The following is a 12,965-nucleotide window of genomic DNA, read 5'->3' as shown; positions in this document are numbered from 1 at the left end:
CGTGGGTTTCCTCCGGGTGCTCCGGTTTCCCCCACAGTCCAAAGACATGCAGGTTAGGTTAACTGGTGACTCTAAATTGACCGTAGGTGTGAATGTGAGTGTGAATGGTTGTCTGTGTCTATGTGTCAGCCCTGTGATGACCTGGCGACTTGTCCAGGGTGTACCCCGCCTTTCGCCCATAGTCAGCTGGGATAGGCTCCAGCTTGCCTGCGACCCTGTAGAAGGATAAAGCGGCTAGAGATAATGAGATGAGATGAGATCACCATCATCAGTGTTAGCCTATTGACTGGTAGCTAATTATGTTAGTTGGCTAATGTTAATAGCTAACTTTTCTGCTCAGTAAAATGCATCTCATCTCATCTCATTATCTCTAGCCGCTTTATCCTTCTACAGGGTCGCAGGCAAGCTGGAGCCTATCCCAGCTGACTACGGGCGAAAGGCGGGGTACACCCTGGACAAGTCGCCAGGTCAGATGGCAGGAAGATGCATGCTGCGACCTGTGATCGGTCGCCACCTGACGGTTTTTTTTGTTTGTTTTTTTAAAAAGCTATTACGACAGGATGCAACCAGTCAGAAGCAGACGTAGCTAGACGCAGGTTGACACAGCGCACAGAAAACCTTTAAAAATATATATATAAGGCCATAAGATTGCTCGCAGGTTGTTTGTAAACTATTTGTAGGTGCAGTCTGCGTCTACCTGCGATGCATCACAGCCATCTCTATAGACTTGTCTTCCCCTGCGTTAGCCTGCGTCTAGCTGCCACTACCTGCTTCAACCTGCGATTGGTCGCTCAAGCATTGCACGACCGCCTGCCTCTACATGCGTCAACCTGCTATTTGCACCGATTGGAAGCGAATCACAGCTGAAATTCAAACCGATTGTGATCCACTTGCGTCAAACTGCCTCTACTGTACTAAAGACCCTCTGCAGCACTGGCATTATCTGCGTCGTTGCGCATTGATGCAAGACCAGTCTTGCGTCTACCTGTGATTTTGTTATTGTACGTAGTTGAAAACTAGTTGCAGACTGCCGTCTGACCTGGGCATTAGCGTGTCTGCCTCTCGATCGGGAGATCATGAGTTCTAATCACGGTCGGGTCATACCAAAGACCATTGTAAAAATGGTACCTACTGTAGTCTGGCAAAGCAGGCTGCAATACAGATGCGAGTGAAGAGTCAAACTCTGGTGGTTACCAGAGGACTAGTCCCCCACTGTAACCCTAGCTGTATAGGCGAGAGGTCGAGGGCTACGGAAACTGAGATCGGCGCCACCCAGTGCACCTTAATGGTCTGGTTAGTACTGGGATGGGAGACTGCCTGAGAAGACCAGGGTATGGCACGGGAAGGACTTTTAGACTTTAGATGGCGATGGACAGCGGATGGATTTTTTTGCTGCTTTAGCAGGAGCTGAAGGAGCAGTTTGGCAGGAAATGGTTAGTTGTTGGCTACAGGGAAAACGGTAATCTCATTTTACATTTCAAAGTTGATGATGATGAAATGGGAAAAGTACTCATTCATATCGGTCAGTTGTGTTTAAAATGAAGCCAACGAACCCTTTTCTCACAACTAGAATGTGATGCTGTGTCAACTCTGTGATAATAGTTCTCTATTGAGGTTTTTCACCCACGTGACCAAGTCATGTGAGGCTGCCATTTTGGACGTCACGGCTCGAATCAGTTTGAATGCGAGGAAGGCGACAAACGAAAAACATAAAAGAAAAAGGAGCGAGATGCAGAAAACACCTTCACTATCCAGCGACGTAGGGCATTTACAGGGCGAGCAGAGGGAGAGGTATTTGCAAAAATTGAGGTTAGCAGGCTTAGAGAACGACGTTTACCTGCTTCCACCAGGATTGTTCACTGACGTACGGAAGTACACGAAGCCCTCGTCTTTACCTGACTTCGGCCCACATGATCTGTATACCTATGTCGTTAAAAACCCATCGCCATACACAGGTATTGATCTGAAAGCGTATAAGAGTTTGGATGCCTACAAATATTTAGTGTCAGGCTGGGTAACATGCCTACATCAGCGGGTCGTCCCTGGAGCCGGTGGTCACCATCTTATTACAGCTAAGGTTTGTTCGCATTTTCATTTACTTTCGGTCCTCAGGATAAACAAAATGTTATTAAATGTCATTGAAATAACTTTTTAGTCTGTTGAGACATGGCCCGTTATAAATTTGCTGTTACCAGGCAATGACCAAGAACTGTATTATTAGGGTCGGTGTCTGTGTTGTAGCAGTGTACTAGCAGCTAGCTGTTAGCACTAGCTAATGTCAACAACATCGTAGCTAGTATGATACTGTAGCAATGTTTACGTTCAGTCATTTGGATGACTGAAAGGTTTTAACAGTCTCAAGTTTTTCCTTTACTGTATTTACTAGTTTACTGAGCTAGCGCACTCGGGCAAGCTGGGAGCTAGCGCGCTCGGGCAGGCTGGGAGCTAGCGCGCTCAGGCAGGCTGGGAGCTAGCGCGCTCCGGCGCCAGAGCGCGCTAGCTCCCAGCCTGCCCAAGCGCGCTAGCTCCCAGCTTGCCCGAGCGCGCTAGCTCAGTAAACTAGTAAATCCAGTAAAGGAAAAACTTGAGACTGAAAGGTTTTAACAGTCATCCAAATGACTGAACGTAAACATTGCTACAGTAACATACCAGCTACTATGATGTTGACATTAGCTAGCTTGACCTTCAAAACGGCGGACACCGGGGCGTCACGCGACCCTGTGACGTCAGGTGAAAAACCTCAATAGCTTTACTGATGAACTTCTGTACGAAGGAACATTTAGGAACTACGTGATCTCCTTTCTCTTCTCAATGAGGTTGCAAAGGAAAGGAGATGCTAAGCGAGAACAGAGAATGAGGGGCAGGCTTGTCCACAACATGTGGGCTCCTGCGTATACCAGATGGTAATCTGGTCCCGTAAATCTACACTTTCATCTTTGTATTGCACCGATAATCTCTAATCCTGGTAGCTGTGGTGATGAAGAAGCAGGGAGTTGATGAAGAAAAATTATCAAATGGCTGCTGCTATTTTCCATATTTTTCCAGTGTCTTGGCTAATGCATAGGTGTTGGCTATATCGCTCTGGACTAAGCTCTTGTGTCTGGTTCCATATTGTAGGCCCTGACGACACGGCCCCCACTTTAAGGAGTTCTATTAGATTAAGGTGCTGTTCGGAAGCACTAACAAAGTTGAAATCGGGACACCGAGACGGAGCCTCAGCTGGACAGCATTAGTGAAAATTCTGCTTTGTTTTCACTGAAAATTTGCCATGCCGTGTGTGTGTGTGTCTGAGAGAGAGTGTGTGAGTGAGTGAGTGTGACGCTCAGCTTTATACAATTCTCAGGCTAAGCCCAGGCATCACACACAGCACCTGGTGCTGACAGTCACAGCGTGCAGTCAGGGTAGTTTTTTAAGGCTGGGAGTCCCTGAGGGTCAGTTGTTTTGTAAACGAGGTGGGACAGAGAGGTCTCAGAGGCCTTGGCCTGGGACTGTACTCCACGCTCTGACAGCTGCTGTTGACCTGAAACCCCCTTCTCTCTCTCTCACACACACACACCCCATTTTCTCCCTGACTTGGGGGATTTACCGTCCAGCCGGGCGCCACTCCCTAACCCGACTGCAGCGGAGGAGGTTGGAAATAAACACATTACTCAGGAGGCATACAGGGAAAAGCATCTGGAAGTTTTCCATAGGATTTATTCCACCCATTGGTGAATAGAAAAATAGGATAAAGGCAAAACAAAGACGGAAAATCTAGACGTGATTTTAATTCATTGCTTACATTTAAAAAAGGGAGAGAAACAAAACAATTTTTCAAACATTTGCATAAAGAGCTTTTGTGCCTTTTATTTCCCTGCAACAAAGACAAAGGAAAAAAGTTTATTCTTCTTTGGGATCCATTTAGAGGACAATTTATTTATATGCTGTAATTCGTCAATCCACCTACAACAAAAATTCCTATAAATATTTTTTTTTCCCTTGTATTTATATGCTGAAGTAGCATTTGAAATCGGGACTCAGTATTTCAGCTAGAATACATCGCAAATAAAAAAAAAAAAAAGAAAAGAAAAACTGAACAAAAGTGCCACCAAGTCAGTCAGTCACATTTTGTTCAATAATAATAATAATAATAATAAAAAATGTAATTCGTGCAACAATACTTAACAAAAAGTACCACTTATGTTACCTTCACTATATTCTCCTCTAAAGCAAGTATTTTTTTTTTTTTGTACAATTCAACATAACATTCTCCCCCAGTCGTAAATGTGACCTCTGAATGATCCACCGTCTATACCACAGACCTGGAGATCAGATACCCTCAACCAAGCAGAATAGCGCAGAGCAAAGGAACCAGAAAGTCTTTTTTTTTTTTCTCCTCTCTCGGCGGTTCCTTCGAATGATGGCTTTTAATTGTGAGAGTATTAAGTGCTCTGCGTTCTCCTAACGGCCTGCACAGAGCCCGGGAGCAGCCATGTACCTTTTCTATTTGTCACAGGTAAACTTAGAGAAACTGTACAATAACAAGCTATCAGCTTAAATTCCACATGTCCATTCATCTTTGGTATTGGACTGTGGAATGCATAGTTGCACTGATGAAGAGCAAATGAGTTCCTCGCTGCATGTGTGTGTGTGTGCTGTTTTTTTTTTTTTTTTTTTTTAAATCCTCTCAAGATGATTCCGTTTCTCAGAACCAGGATTTGAAATGGCTGGAAGCTGGATTAAGAAAGACAAAAGCAGGAAAATAAATGGCCTTTTATGTTGGATTTCTCTGCTCTGAAAGGCTCGGAGTACTGCAAGAGTTTGTCACAGCAAAGACAGGGTCTGTCTGCCTGCCATGAAAGAACGCTGTGGCTCTCTCACTCTCTGGCATGGCGTTGAAGCACTGTCTGCTCACGTTTATCTTGCACACACATACATATATACACACACACACACACACACACTGTTGCTTCCTGTCTTGTCTCCAGGCCCCATTTACTCATCTTTGGATTTGGTTTATTTCGCAGCCACTGCACTGGGTGGAGCTGTGTAGACTTGCATTGTTTCAGTCTCTATAGCTGTACAATTCTTGCCACGTTATAAGTGCCTCAGCGCAAAGGTCCTTAAGTTCGCTTTTTTTTCCGATTTTGGAAATGGGGGGGGGAGGCCAAAGGAAGAAAAGAATAGTTCAAAGACATCCGCTTCCTCCCATCCGCCCCTCTCTATGTCCGTCTCCTTCCTGTAGAGCTGCTCCAGCCGTACGGGGAAGCAGTCAACATTTTAATGGTATTCTCTATGAGAGAGCCTTAGTGGAGTCATAAGCCGCCCCTGTAGGGGGGTTTCCGTTTTCCTGCTTGGGGGAGGCGCGGCAGGCTGGAGGGGCACTAAATGGGGAGGAGGTGCTGCGGGCCGAGGGTGGCCGGGTCTCTGTGGGCAGGGGGTCTCGGTCCGGCGGGCGCAGAGCAGATGGTGCCAGTGGGAGGGCCAGCGGGAAGCTGGTCATGTAAAATATTCTGCCAGTGCGTCGGGCCACCTGAGGAACAGAGCCACATACATGCTGGTGTTACAACTCACATAAGGCATACACAGGAAACTAGGGGATGTATACAGTGTCCTTAAATTGCATGCAATAGCTTTGACTTTCACTGCTACTTCGAGTAAATTAAATCACGTCAATGACCTCACGCTTATTTATGCCAATTCTCTTAGTTTCATATAAGAAACGCCATGAAAGGGAGAAAAAATGGTCGAAAATGGCAGCAATGTCTGTGAAGTCTGGCTGCGACATTTTAAGAGGCGTTCAAGACTTTTTTTTTTTTTTCTTCTGTACCTGCCGTCGATATTTTATCATGAATTTACTTGGCTCTATTTCCTAAAATATAAAAGCCTTGTAGACTAATATAAACCACCGCCACCCTCACCAGGCAGTTACTCAAATGCAGTGAATGCATCATACAGCAGGAGAGCGCTACATAATCGAAAATGTTATTATTTTGCAAAGAACAGCATATCATCATTAATGCAGGGAAGCTTTCCTTAAGGAGATGTTTATTTAACAGTTACGGAAGGAGTCTTGGACGTCAGTGTTTTGTAACCATTTTTTTTTTTAAATTTCTTTTGTTTTATTAAATAAAAAAAAAGAGAGGGAATGACCGTTCATAGTTTCTATAATGTAAATAATAATCGCAAGATGGTAACATAACTTGTTTCATGGACATTCCACAACATTAAACGTAACAATAAATGGATAAAAAGTACAATGTGGTGTTCGTTAATAAACGAAAAATTGTAATCGCTCACAAATCTTACACAAATAATGTAAATAATGAAAACTTGATTAATCCCGAAGGAAATTCTTGTGCCAGAAATCGCTCCGTAACAATACGGAATGTTAAAATACAACAATACAAGCTGAAAATAAAACCGTACAAGAAATAGATACCTAAAAAAGCGCCCATGCCTAATTCCCATTCTCACATTATCCTGTCGCTGATTATTTTCCTATAACTACGTGCCCTGCGGTGTTTTATTCCTTACTTAACACACTTTGAAAAAATTTCTTCTTGGAGATGCAAACAATTTCCTTTTATGTTTTATATTTAGTTTGTTGCCATTGCAAATTACATCGGAGTTTGTATTGGAAACGTCTTAACTGTTCAATTTCGATGGATTAAAGCACACTGACTTCTAGGATTTGAACGCACAAGTATCCGATTACTGTTAAATTCTACATCTCCGCTTGTTATTAACAAAACGTCTCAGAATTCCATTTACAGCTCAATAATTAAAAATAAAACGACGATGACCATCGGTTGCAGTACCTGAGAGCGGATCTTGAGAGCCGGACCAAGTTTGAGCCCCATGTGGTTGAGCAGGTGCTCCTCGGTCAGCAGGGCTAACGTCTCTCCGTCAATAGCCTGCTCCCGAAACACCTGACGAAAGACACGTGACCTCAGTCTCACAGTCACATGCTCATAACACTGATAATCGTTTAAGCTTCACTCGGCATGCACATAAGCATTCACAGAGATGTGGCGAGCTTCTTGAAATGGAAGTGAGGATGGATGATGCATTGAGCATGCACGGGTTTGTGATGTGTGACGTGTGTGACGGACAGAGCTGTGAGCGAGACAAAGATAAGAGCAGTGCGGAGCGGCCCTCGGCCAGCGCTCAAACAGCCAACTTTAAAGTGGCTAGCCATTGCTAATAGCTACTATTATAAATTCGTCACCACGAATTCTGGCCACTCTATGAATTTGTAGCCCGAGTCTCCCCCTCCTGTCTACTCTCTCTCCGTTTCCGGCGTCCCCCCTGATCGAGAGGGCCGGGGAGAGGAAGTGTGTGGCGCTCTGCTCCTGCTCTTGTCCTCACCTGGGCGTACTCTCCACAGCCTGCCAGGCTGCTGATGAAGCTGCACACCTCTTCCACACTCCACTTGCTGATGTCCTCTGCCGCCGCCGCCGCCTCCTCCCCGTCCACAAACAGACCTCCCATGGCGCCTGGCAGCCCGCCGAGCCGAGAGGAAGCATAAATCATTAGAAAAAGAAACCCCATGAAGCTGCCCCCTCCCCATCCTCCACACACACACGCATGCACACGCACACATAACACGCACATGGCTCGGTTAATGACCCCATCTATTTCAGAGTTCAGTAAGGGTCAGAAATGGGGCCTCTTCCTATGGGAGGTCCCTGCACTGCAGGGTGAACGCGTAGGTAATGTATTTCAGATGGCTAGAACTGCGCTTGGGGAAAGGGAGAGAGAAATAGCACCACCATGAATGGCAATAAACCTTCAGCTGATGAGATTACAGAATATGTCGTATTTCATAGTCCGGACTCCGAGTGACTGGTCTTATAAATAAATATTTCTACAGTCTAGAGTACTAAAAATATGCTGATTCATTCACAAAATGCGATCTTAGAGTGTCTGTGTGAAACTTTGTAGTGTCTGCTATGCTTATTGGTGTTTGTCTTCTGATAGTGAATGAATAATTCAGTATTGGATTGGGTTCTTCCTGTTTAGGACACACACACATACAGTCTGTCCTTCTAAGAACCTGCTTCGTTCTCTCTCTCTCTCTCTCTCTCTCTGAGACTCTGTTTGGGTTCTGGATCTGAAACTTTATGGGTCATAAAAAGACCAGAGCAGGCATATGATCTCAGCCTCCAGACGCACTATGCATGTGCATGCGTGTGTTTGTATGGTGAGGCTGAGGCACAAATCTGCAGTCTGATGCCTGCAATCTCTGATTTCTTATCTTGGTTACTTTGGACTAGGACCTTGAAATTGTTATGTCTAGACAACACTTTCTATTGGATAAGATTAGATGCTTATTTCAAATGATTAAAACTCACCAGCGTGGAAATAAGGGTTGGCGTAGGGGAAGCCAAAAGGCAGTGTCTGTCCTGGCAGTATGGGGAAAGGGGGCAGTGCCCCTGGTGGGAGATACTTGGCTTCGCTCTTGCTTAGTCCTGGTGTGAATAGATGATGGCTGGGTGATTCTGGCGCTGTTGAGCTGCAAGGGATGCTGAGCCTGCCCGAGCCTTCCCCGAGCTCCTTCATCGCCTCGCTGGGCTTGGCCGTGTCCTTGCTTTGGCAAGCCTCAGAGTTCAGGCTGTGCCCATCTGCTTTACCCAGTCCCTCTGGCCGCTCCTCACCCGCTTCGCCATCGCTTTCTGAGTCTTTCATGTCTTCATCGTTTCGGTCCGTGTCTCCCCCAGGCCCCTTGGACTGGGATGGGTCATCCCCTTGCAGTGTGCCACCTTTCTTTGCGCTTCGACGGCTGCTGGACTCTTTGAAGGCACTGCTCACCATCGCCCCATGGTGGCTAAGTGAGAGCAGAGGTGTGTTGTTGTGGCGCAAGAGCAGCATGGCATTGCGGCGGGTGACATCATCGGGCATGTCGTGAAGGCTACGTAGAGCCGGGTGCTCGGCGGGTAGACCCGGATGGAGCGCGAGCGGCTCGGCTAACAGGCGCTGACGCTGAACATTCTCCAGCTCCTTTTGTCTCAGCAGCTCAGCAGACATCTCCAATCTGCAACCAGGACCTTGGTTAGTACTGGCAAAATGGCACACATCGAAAACTTTAGATCAGTTCAGAGTTTAGAGCAGGAGAGCTGGGGGAACTGAGTAACCCTGATTTAGCCAATATGTTCATCAGAGGCAAAATGATCTGTTTTAAAGGAGAACTGAAGGCACATTTTTTTATCATCAAAATTCTATTTATCTCATTTTATTAAATATCGGAATGCATTTTTGATTGCTATTTCGTCACTGCTATAGCAAGTTATGAGTGTCTGAAATATGCTATGGAATATATCAGTCCATATGTCAAAGCGATGGCCGTAAACGAGATGCGTCGAGACCTGTGCGAGACATCGTAGGACAGAAGTAAAACGTACAGCGGAAATCAAAGTGACCAACATCTGCCAACGTTGTCAAAAGACGCGCACGCCCTCTTTCGAATGCTGACGTAATCAAGCCGGAAGGTTTGTTTGTTTTGATAGCAATCAGGAAAGTTTGAAAAAAGTAGGCAGTAATCGTCATTTAAACTAATTTCTGTGCAACATTTCGTTTGGGAAACGGTTTTCAAAATGGCGGCACTGACACCTGGCTGACACTTCATGTTTCGAAGTCTCGCACAAGTCTCGTGAAGATCGTGCGGATAAGCGACGCCTGCCGTGGACCAAACGAACTAAATTCAACATGGCTAAAAACCGAATAGGCCGATAAGTATAATATTTAATTGCGATTAGTTGCCAATACGAGTCACGAGATAAGGTTACTAAAACCGAAAACGTAATTGAATAACACGTTAATTAAGAAATAAAGCAAGTTTAAAAATGACTTCAGTTCTCCTTTAAGGTTTTTAATAAGGGTGAATTTTTCCCACATAAAACTTTGTGCTTTTCTGAACAAATCCAAAGAACATAAAAAGTTGTTATTAATTGTGATCAGTTACGTAAATTAGTCATTTTGTGATTAATGTGCTAATTTTAATGCCTGTCACATGACCTCCATCTCATTTATGCTCACTATTGCATGTACATGCACACATTCACTTGCCACAATGCTGAAGCAAGTTCTTGTCTTTAGCCTAGGTCACAACCGGACGTACGATTTTTTGGCCGTGCGATTTTTGGCGTTTCCCAAATCGCTGCGTTTTTTTTGTTCGTGGAGAAAGACGCACGTTGGCCGTAAGTTTGTCTTGCAACCTGAAAAAACCGTAAGCGCCCGTAGAGTTTGTTTGACATGACAAAGAACCTCTGCGGCCAGTCTACGGCTCGAAAATCAGCACGTCACGTGCACCCTCCATGCGTTTCTTGCGTTTTTTGCACGTAGACCGGCCATAGGAGCACGTACGGCCGGTTGTGACCGAGGCTTTAGATAATATTGATAATTAAGAATAATTGAGAAGAAAACATTGGGTATTGTAAGAAAATATTGGGTATTTTGGGTATATTGTACATTTTAAACCTGTACAGTTGTATCGTTATAAACGCCATAGTGCAAACATCCAGTAAAACGGAGCATTAGTTGACACGATGCGATACTGCTCGACAATCACTACACACTCCACTAATAATTCAATACCTAGCGAGGTTCTGTTTGCGCAGCATCTCCTGTTGACGTGCAAACATCTCAGCTTGAGCAGGCTGCAGGAAACCATATGCTGTAGAGAATAAACAGAGAGGAAATCATATTCACCTCATGAGACATACCATAAAAATAATGTAAGGTCTAATGGTGACCAGCGCAAAGAGAAAAAAGCAATATTTCCAGATATTTTCAGAATTCACAACTTGTGCTGATATTTTATGTTTGTTTACTGAGCCGAGTACACAGCCACGGGCAAAGGTTTCCAGAGCATAGGACAAAATGAAGACATTGGAAATATAGTACCGGTCAAAAGTTTGGACACCCCTACTCATTCATAGGTTTTTCTGTATTTTGACTATTTTCTACAGTGTAGAACAATACTGAAGACATGAAAACTATGAAATAGCATCTGGAACATATCTGGAATTATGTAGTAAACAAAAAATGTTTAAAAAAAAAAACCCAAAACGTCTCATATTTTAGATTCTTCAAAGTCGCCAGTGTTTACCTTGATGACGCTTTGCATTATCTTAACCAGCTTCATGAGGTCATCACCTGAAACGCTTTTCAATTAACAGGTGGGCCTCGTCAAAAATTAATTAGTGCTAATTCTTGCCTTCTTAATGCATTTGAAATCAAACAGTAAATAATAAAAATACAGTAAATAGCCCTATTCCACAACTGTAGTAATCCATATTACATCAAGAACCGCTCAACTAAATAAAGAAAAATGACATCCATCATTACTTTAACATATGAAGTGTCTTTTAATTCATAAAAATTTGAATTAGAAGGCGTGTTCAAACCTTTGACCGGTACTGTATAACAAGATAAAGTTATATAAAAATATTCAAACTGTTAAACAGTATATGTTAAGATATTAATGGTTAAAAAAACCTGTACTAATAACAAATCGTTAAACAAATTTGTATCAGTTTGACATTACCTGTCTAAACTTGATATAAATATGATAATGTCCCTCATCAAAAAATTCCCGTGCAGGGATTGGCCAAGGATGGCTCACGTGACAAAATAGTTCCACCATCGATGAAGCAATGAATCTTGTGATGTCAAAAAAATAAAATAAAATGGATATGGTGCGAGTCAGTCATGGTATATCCTGGATATAACATGAAGTGATGTCACTATTTCGAGCTTTACGGCCGACTCGAGTCACAGCTGTGACCCTGTGAGCATTTCCGTGTGTGTAGATCTACGTTTCATGATCACGCCTGATGAAGCAGAGTTAGACCTGTAAAAATTTTTTCAGGTTTATTTCTAATTCTTTGCAGTTAACACTTTTAGTCTGGAAATTTTTGATGAGGGATATAAATCAAATACATCATGCACTGAGAGGCTCCGGTGATTATGGATTTTCTTCGGTGACTGGCATAGTACTGTTTTCTTCAAGGCTGTGCCCCTCACAAAACAGTACTATACCAGTCACCTCAAAGAATCCATCATTTCAACTGGAGCCTCACAGTGCATGGTATATTAGATTAATATCTCTTGTATCCTCACTCTCTGCTCCTATAACAAGTTTTTTTTTGAAGTCTTATACACTCAACTCTATTTATGTTCTAATTACATAATTTGTTTATCGTCAATAAATACATAATGAATCAAACTAGCAAACAATGTTGTTGAATTAATTGTACTATAAACTAATCCCATTCTTCTATGAGTAGAGTGAAGTGGGTGATCCTCACCTGGTGCTTGGCACAGAGCGGAGGGCAAGCCTAGGAACGGTGGCCGCAGATGAGGGCCAAGTGCAATATGAGGGGCGTTCTGCGGGGACAGTAACGGAGGAGGATGGGATAATTCTCTGTGTGAACACAAAAACAAAGCTGACTGAGTAAATATGAAAAACGTCCTCCTTTACTCTCCTGATGTATGGATGAGACTTCTGGTCCATTAAAGGAGCGGTTTGTAATTTTTAGAGCCCTCTACTGCCTGTGAGGTGGACAGTAATTCTAACAAAAACTGAAAAGCGATCCCCCAAAATGAAATTCAGAATGCATCTGTTGGAACTAGGGCCCCATGTTGGAACAGCTGGCATTAACATGAGTCCTGGGTGATGATCCAAATGTAAGTGGACAGAGCAAAGTACAGGTCCAAAGTACACTCAAACCACATTCAGAGGTGGTGTGGGACGCATACAGCCACATCACATTGCTAGTGTGAGCGAAAATATCAATGTGTCTGAGATAGCAATCGAGAAGCACCTAACCGATTGTATTATTGCCCTAACTGGAAATCACTGTGACACTGAATGGTCGAGCTCTCTGCTGCAATGCTGGTGGATAAACGCAATGCTACTGTTGTACCAAACCCGCTACTTTTCATAGTTTCATTTATCATCTCATCTATACTACTAAAGGAAG

General features: G+C 43.8%; 1 protein-coding gene across 5 annotated transcripts in view; it reads right to left on the bottom strand.

Annotated features, from left to right (window-relative positions):
• Positions 1–3,681: 3,681 nt before the first annotated feature.
• samd11 (sterile alpha motif domain containing 11) overlaps positions 3,682–12,965 on the bottom strand; it is a 109,896-nt gene continuing 100,612 nt past the window's right edge. For 3 of the 5 annotated variants that reach the window (XM_060938302.1, XM_060938303.1, XM_060938306.1), the window contains exons 8-13: positions 12,291–12,406; positions 10,576–10,654; positions 8,337–9,016; positions 7,351–7,478; positions 6,801–6,911; positions 3,682–5,512 (exon numbers count right to left, since the gene is read on the bottom strand). In XM_060938302.1, coding sequence (XP_060794285.1) covers positions 5,273–5,512; positions 6,801–6,911; positions 7,351–7,478; positions 8,337–9,016; positions 10,576–10,654; positions 12,291–12,406 — 1,354 coding nt within the window. In that variant the 3' untranslated portion in view covers positions 3,682–5,272. The remainder of the gene's footprint in view (positions 5,513–6,800; positions 6,912–7,350; positions 7,479–8,336; positions 9,017–10,575; positions 10,655–12,290; positions 12,407–12,965) is intronic. The other 2 variants (XM_060938304.1, XM_060938305.1) reach the window with 2 other exon arrangements.

The sequence above is a fragment of the Neoarius graeffei genome, chromosome 13 (assembly GCF_027579695.1).
Source record: "Neoarius graeffei isolate fNeoGra1 chromosome 13, fNeoGra1.pri, whole genome shotgun sequence".
NCBI lineage: Eukaryota > Metazoa > Chordata > Actinopteri > Siluriformes > Ariidae > Neoarius > Neoarius graeffei.
The sequence above is the reverse complement of the archived record's forward strand: the minus strand, read 5'-3'. Positions and strand labels throughout refer to the sequence as shown.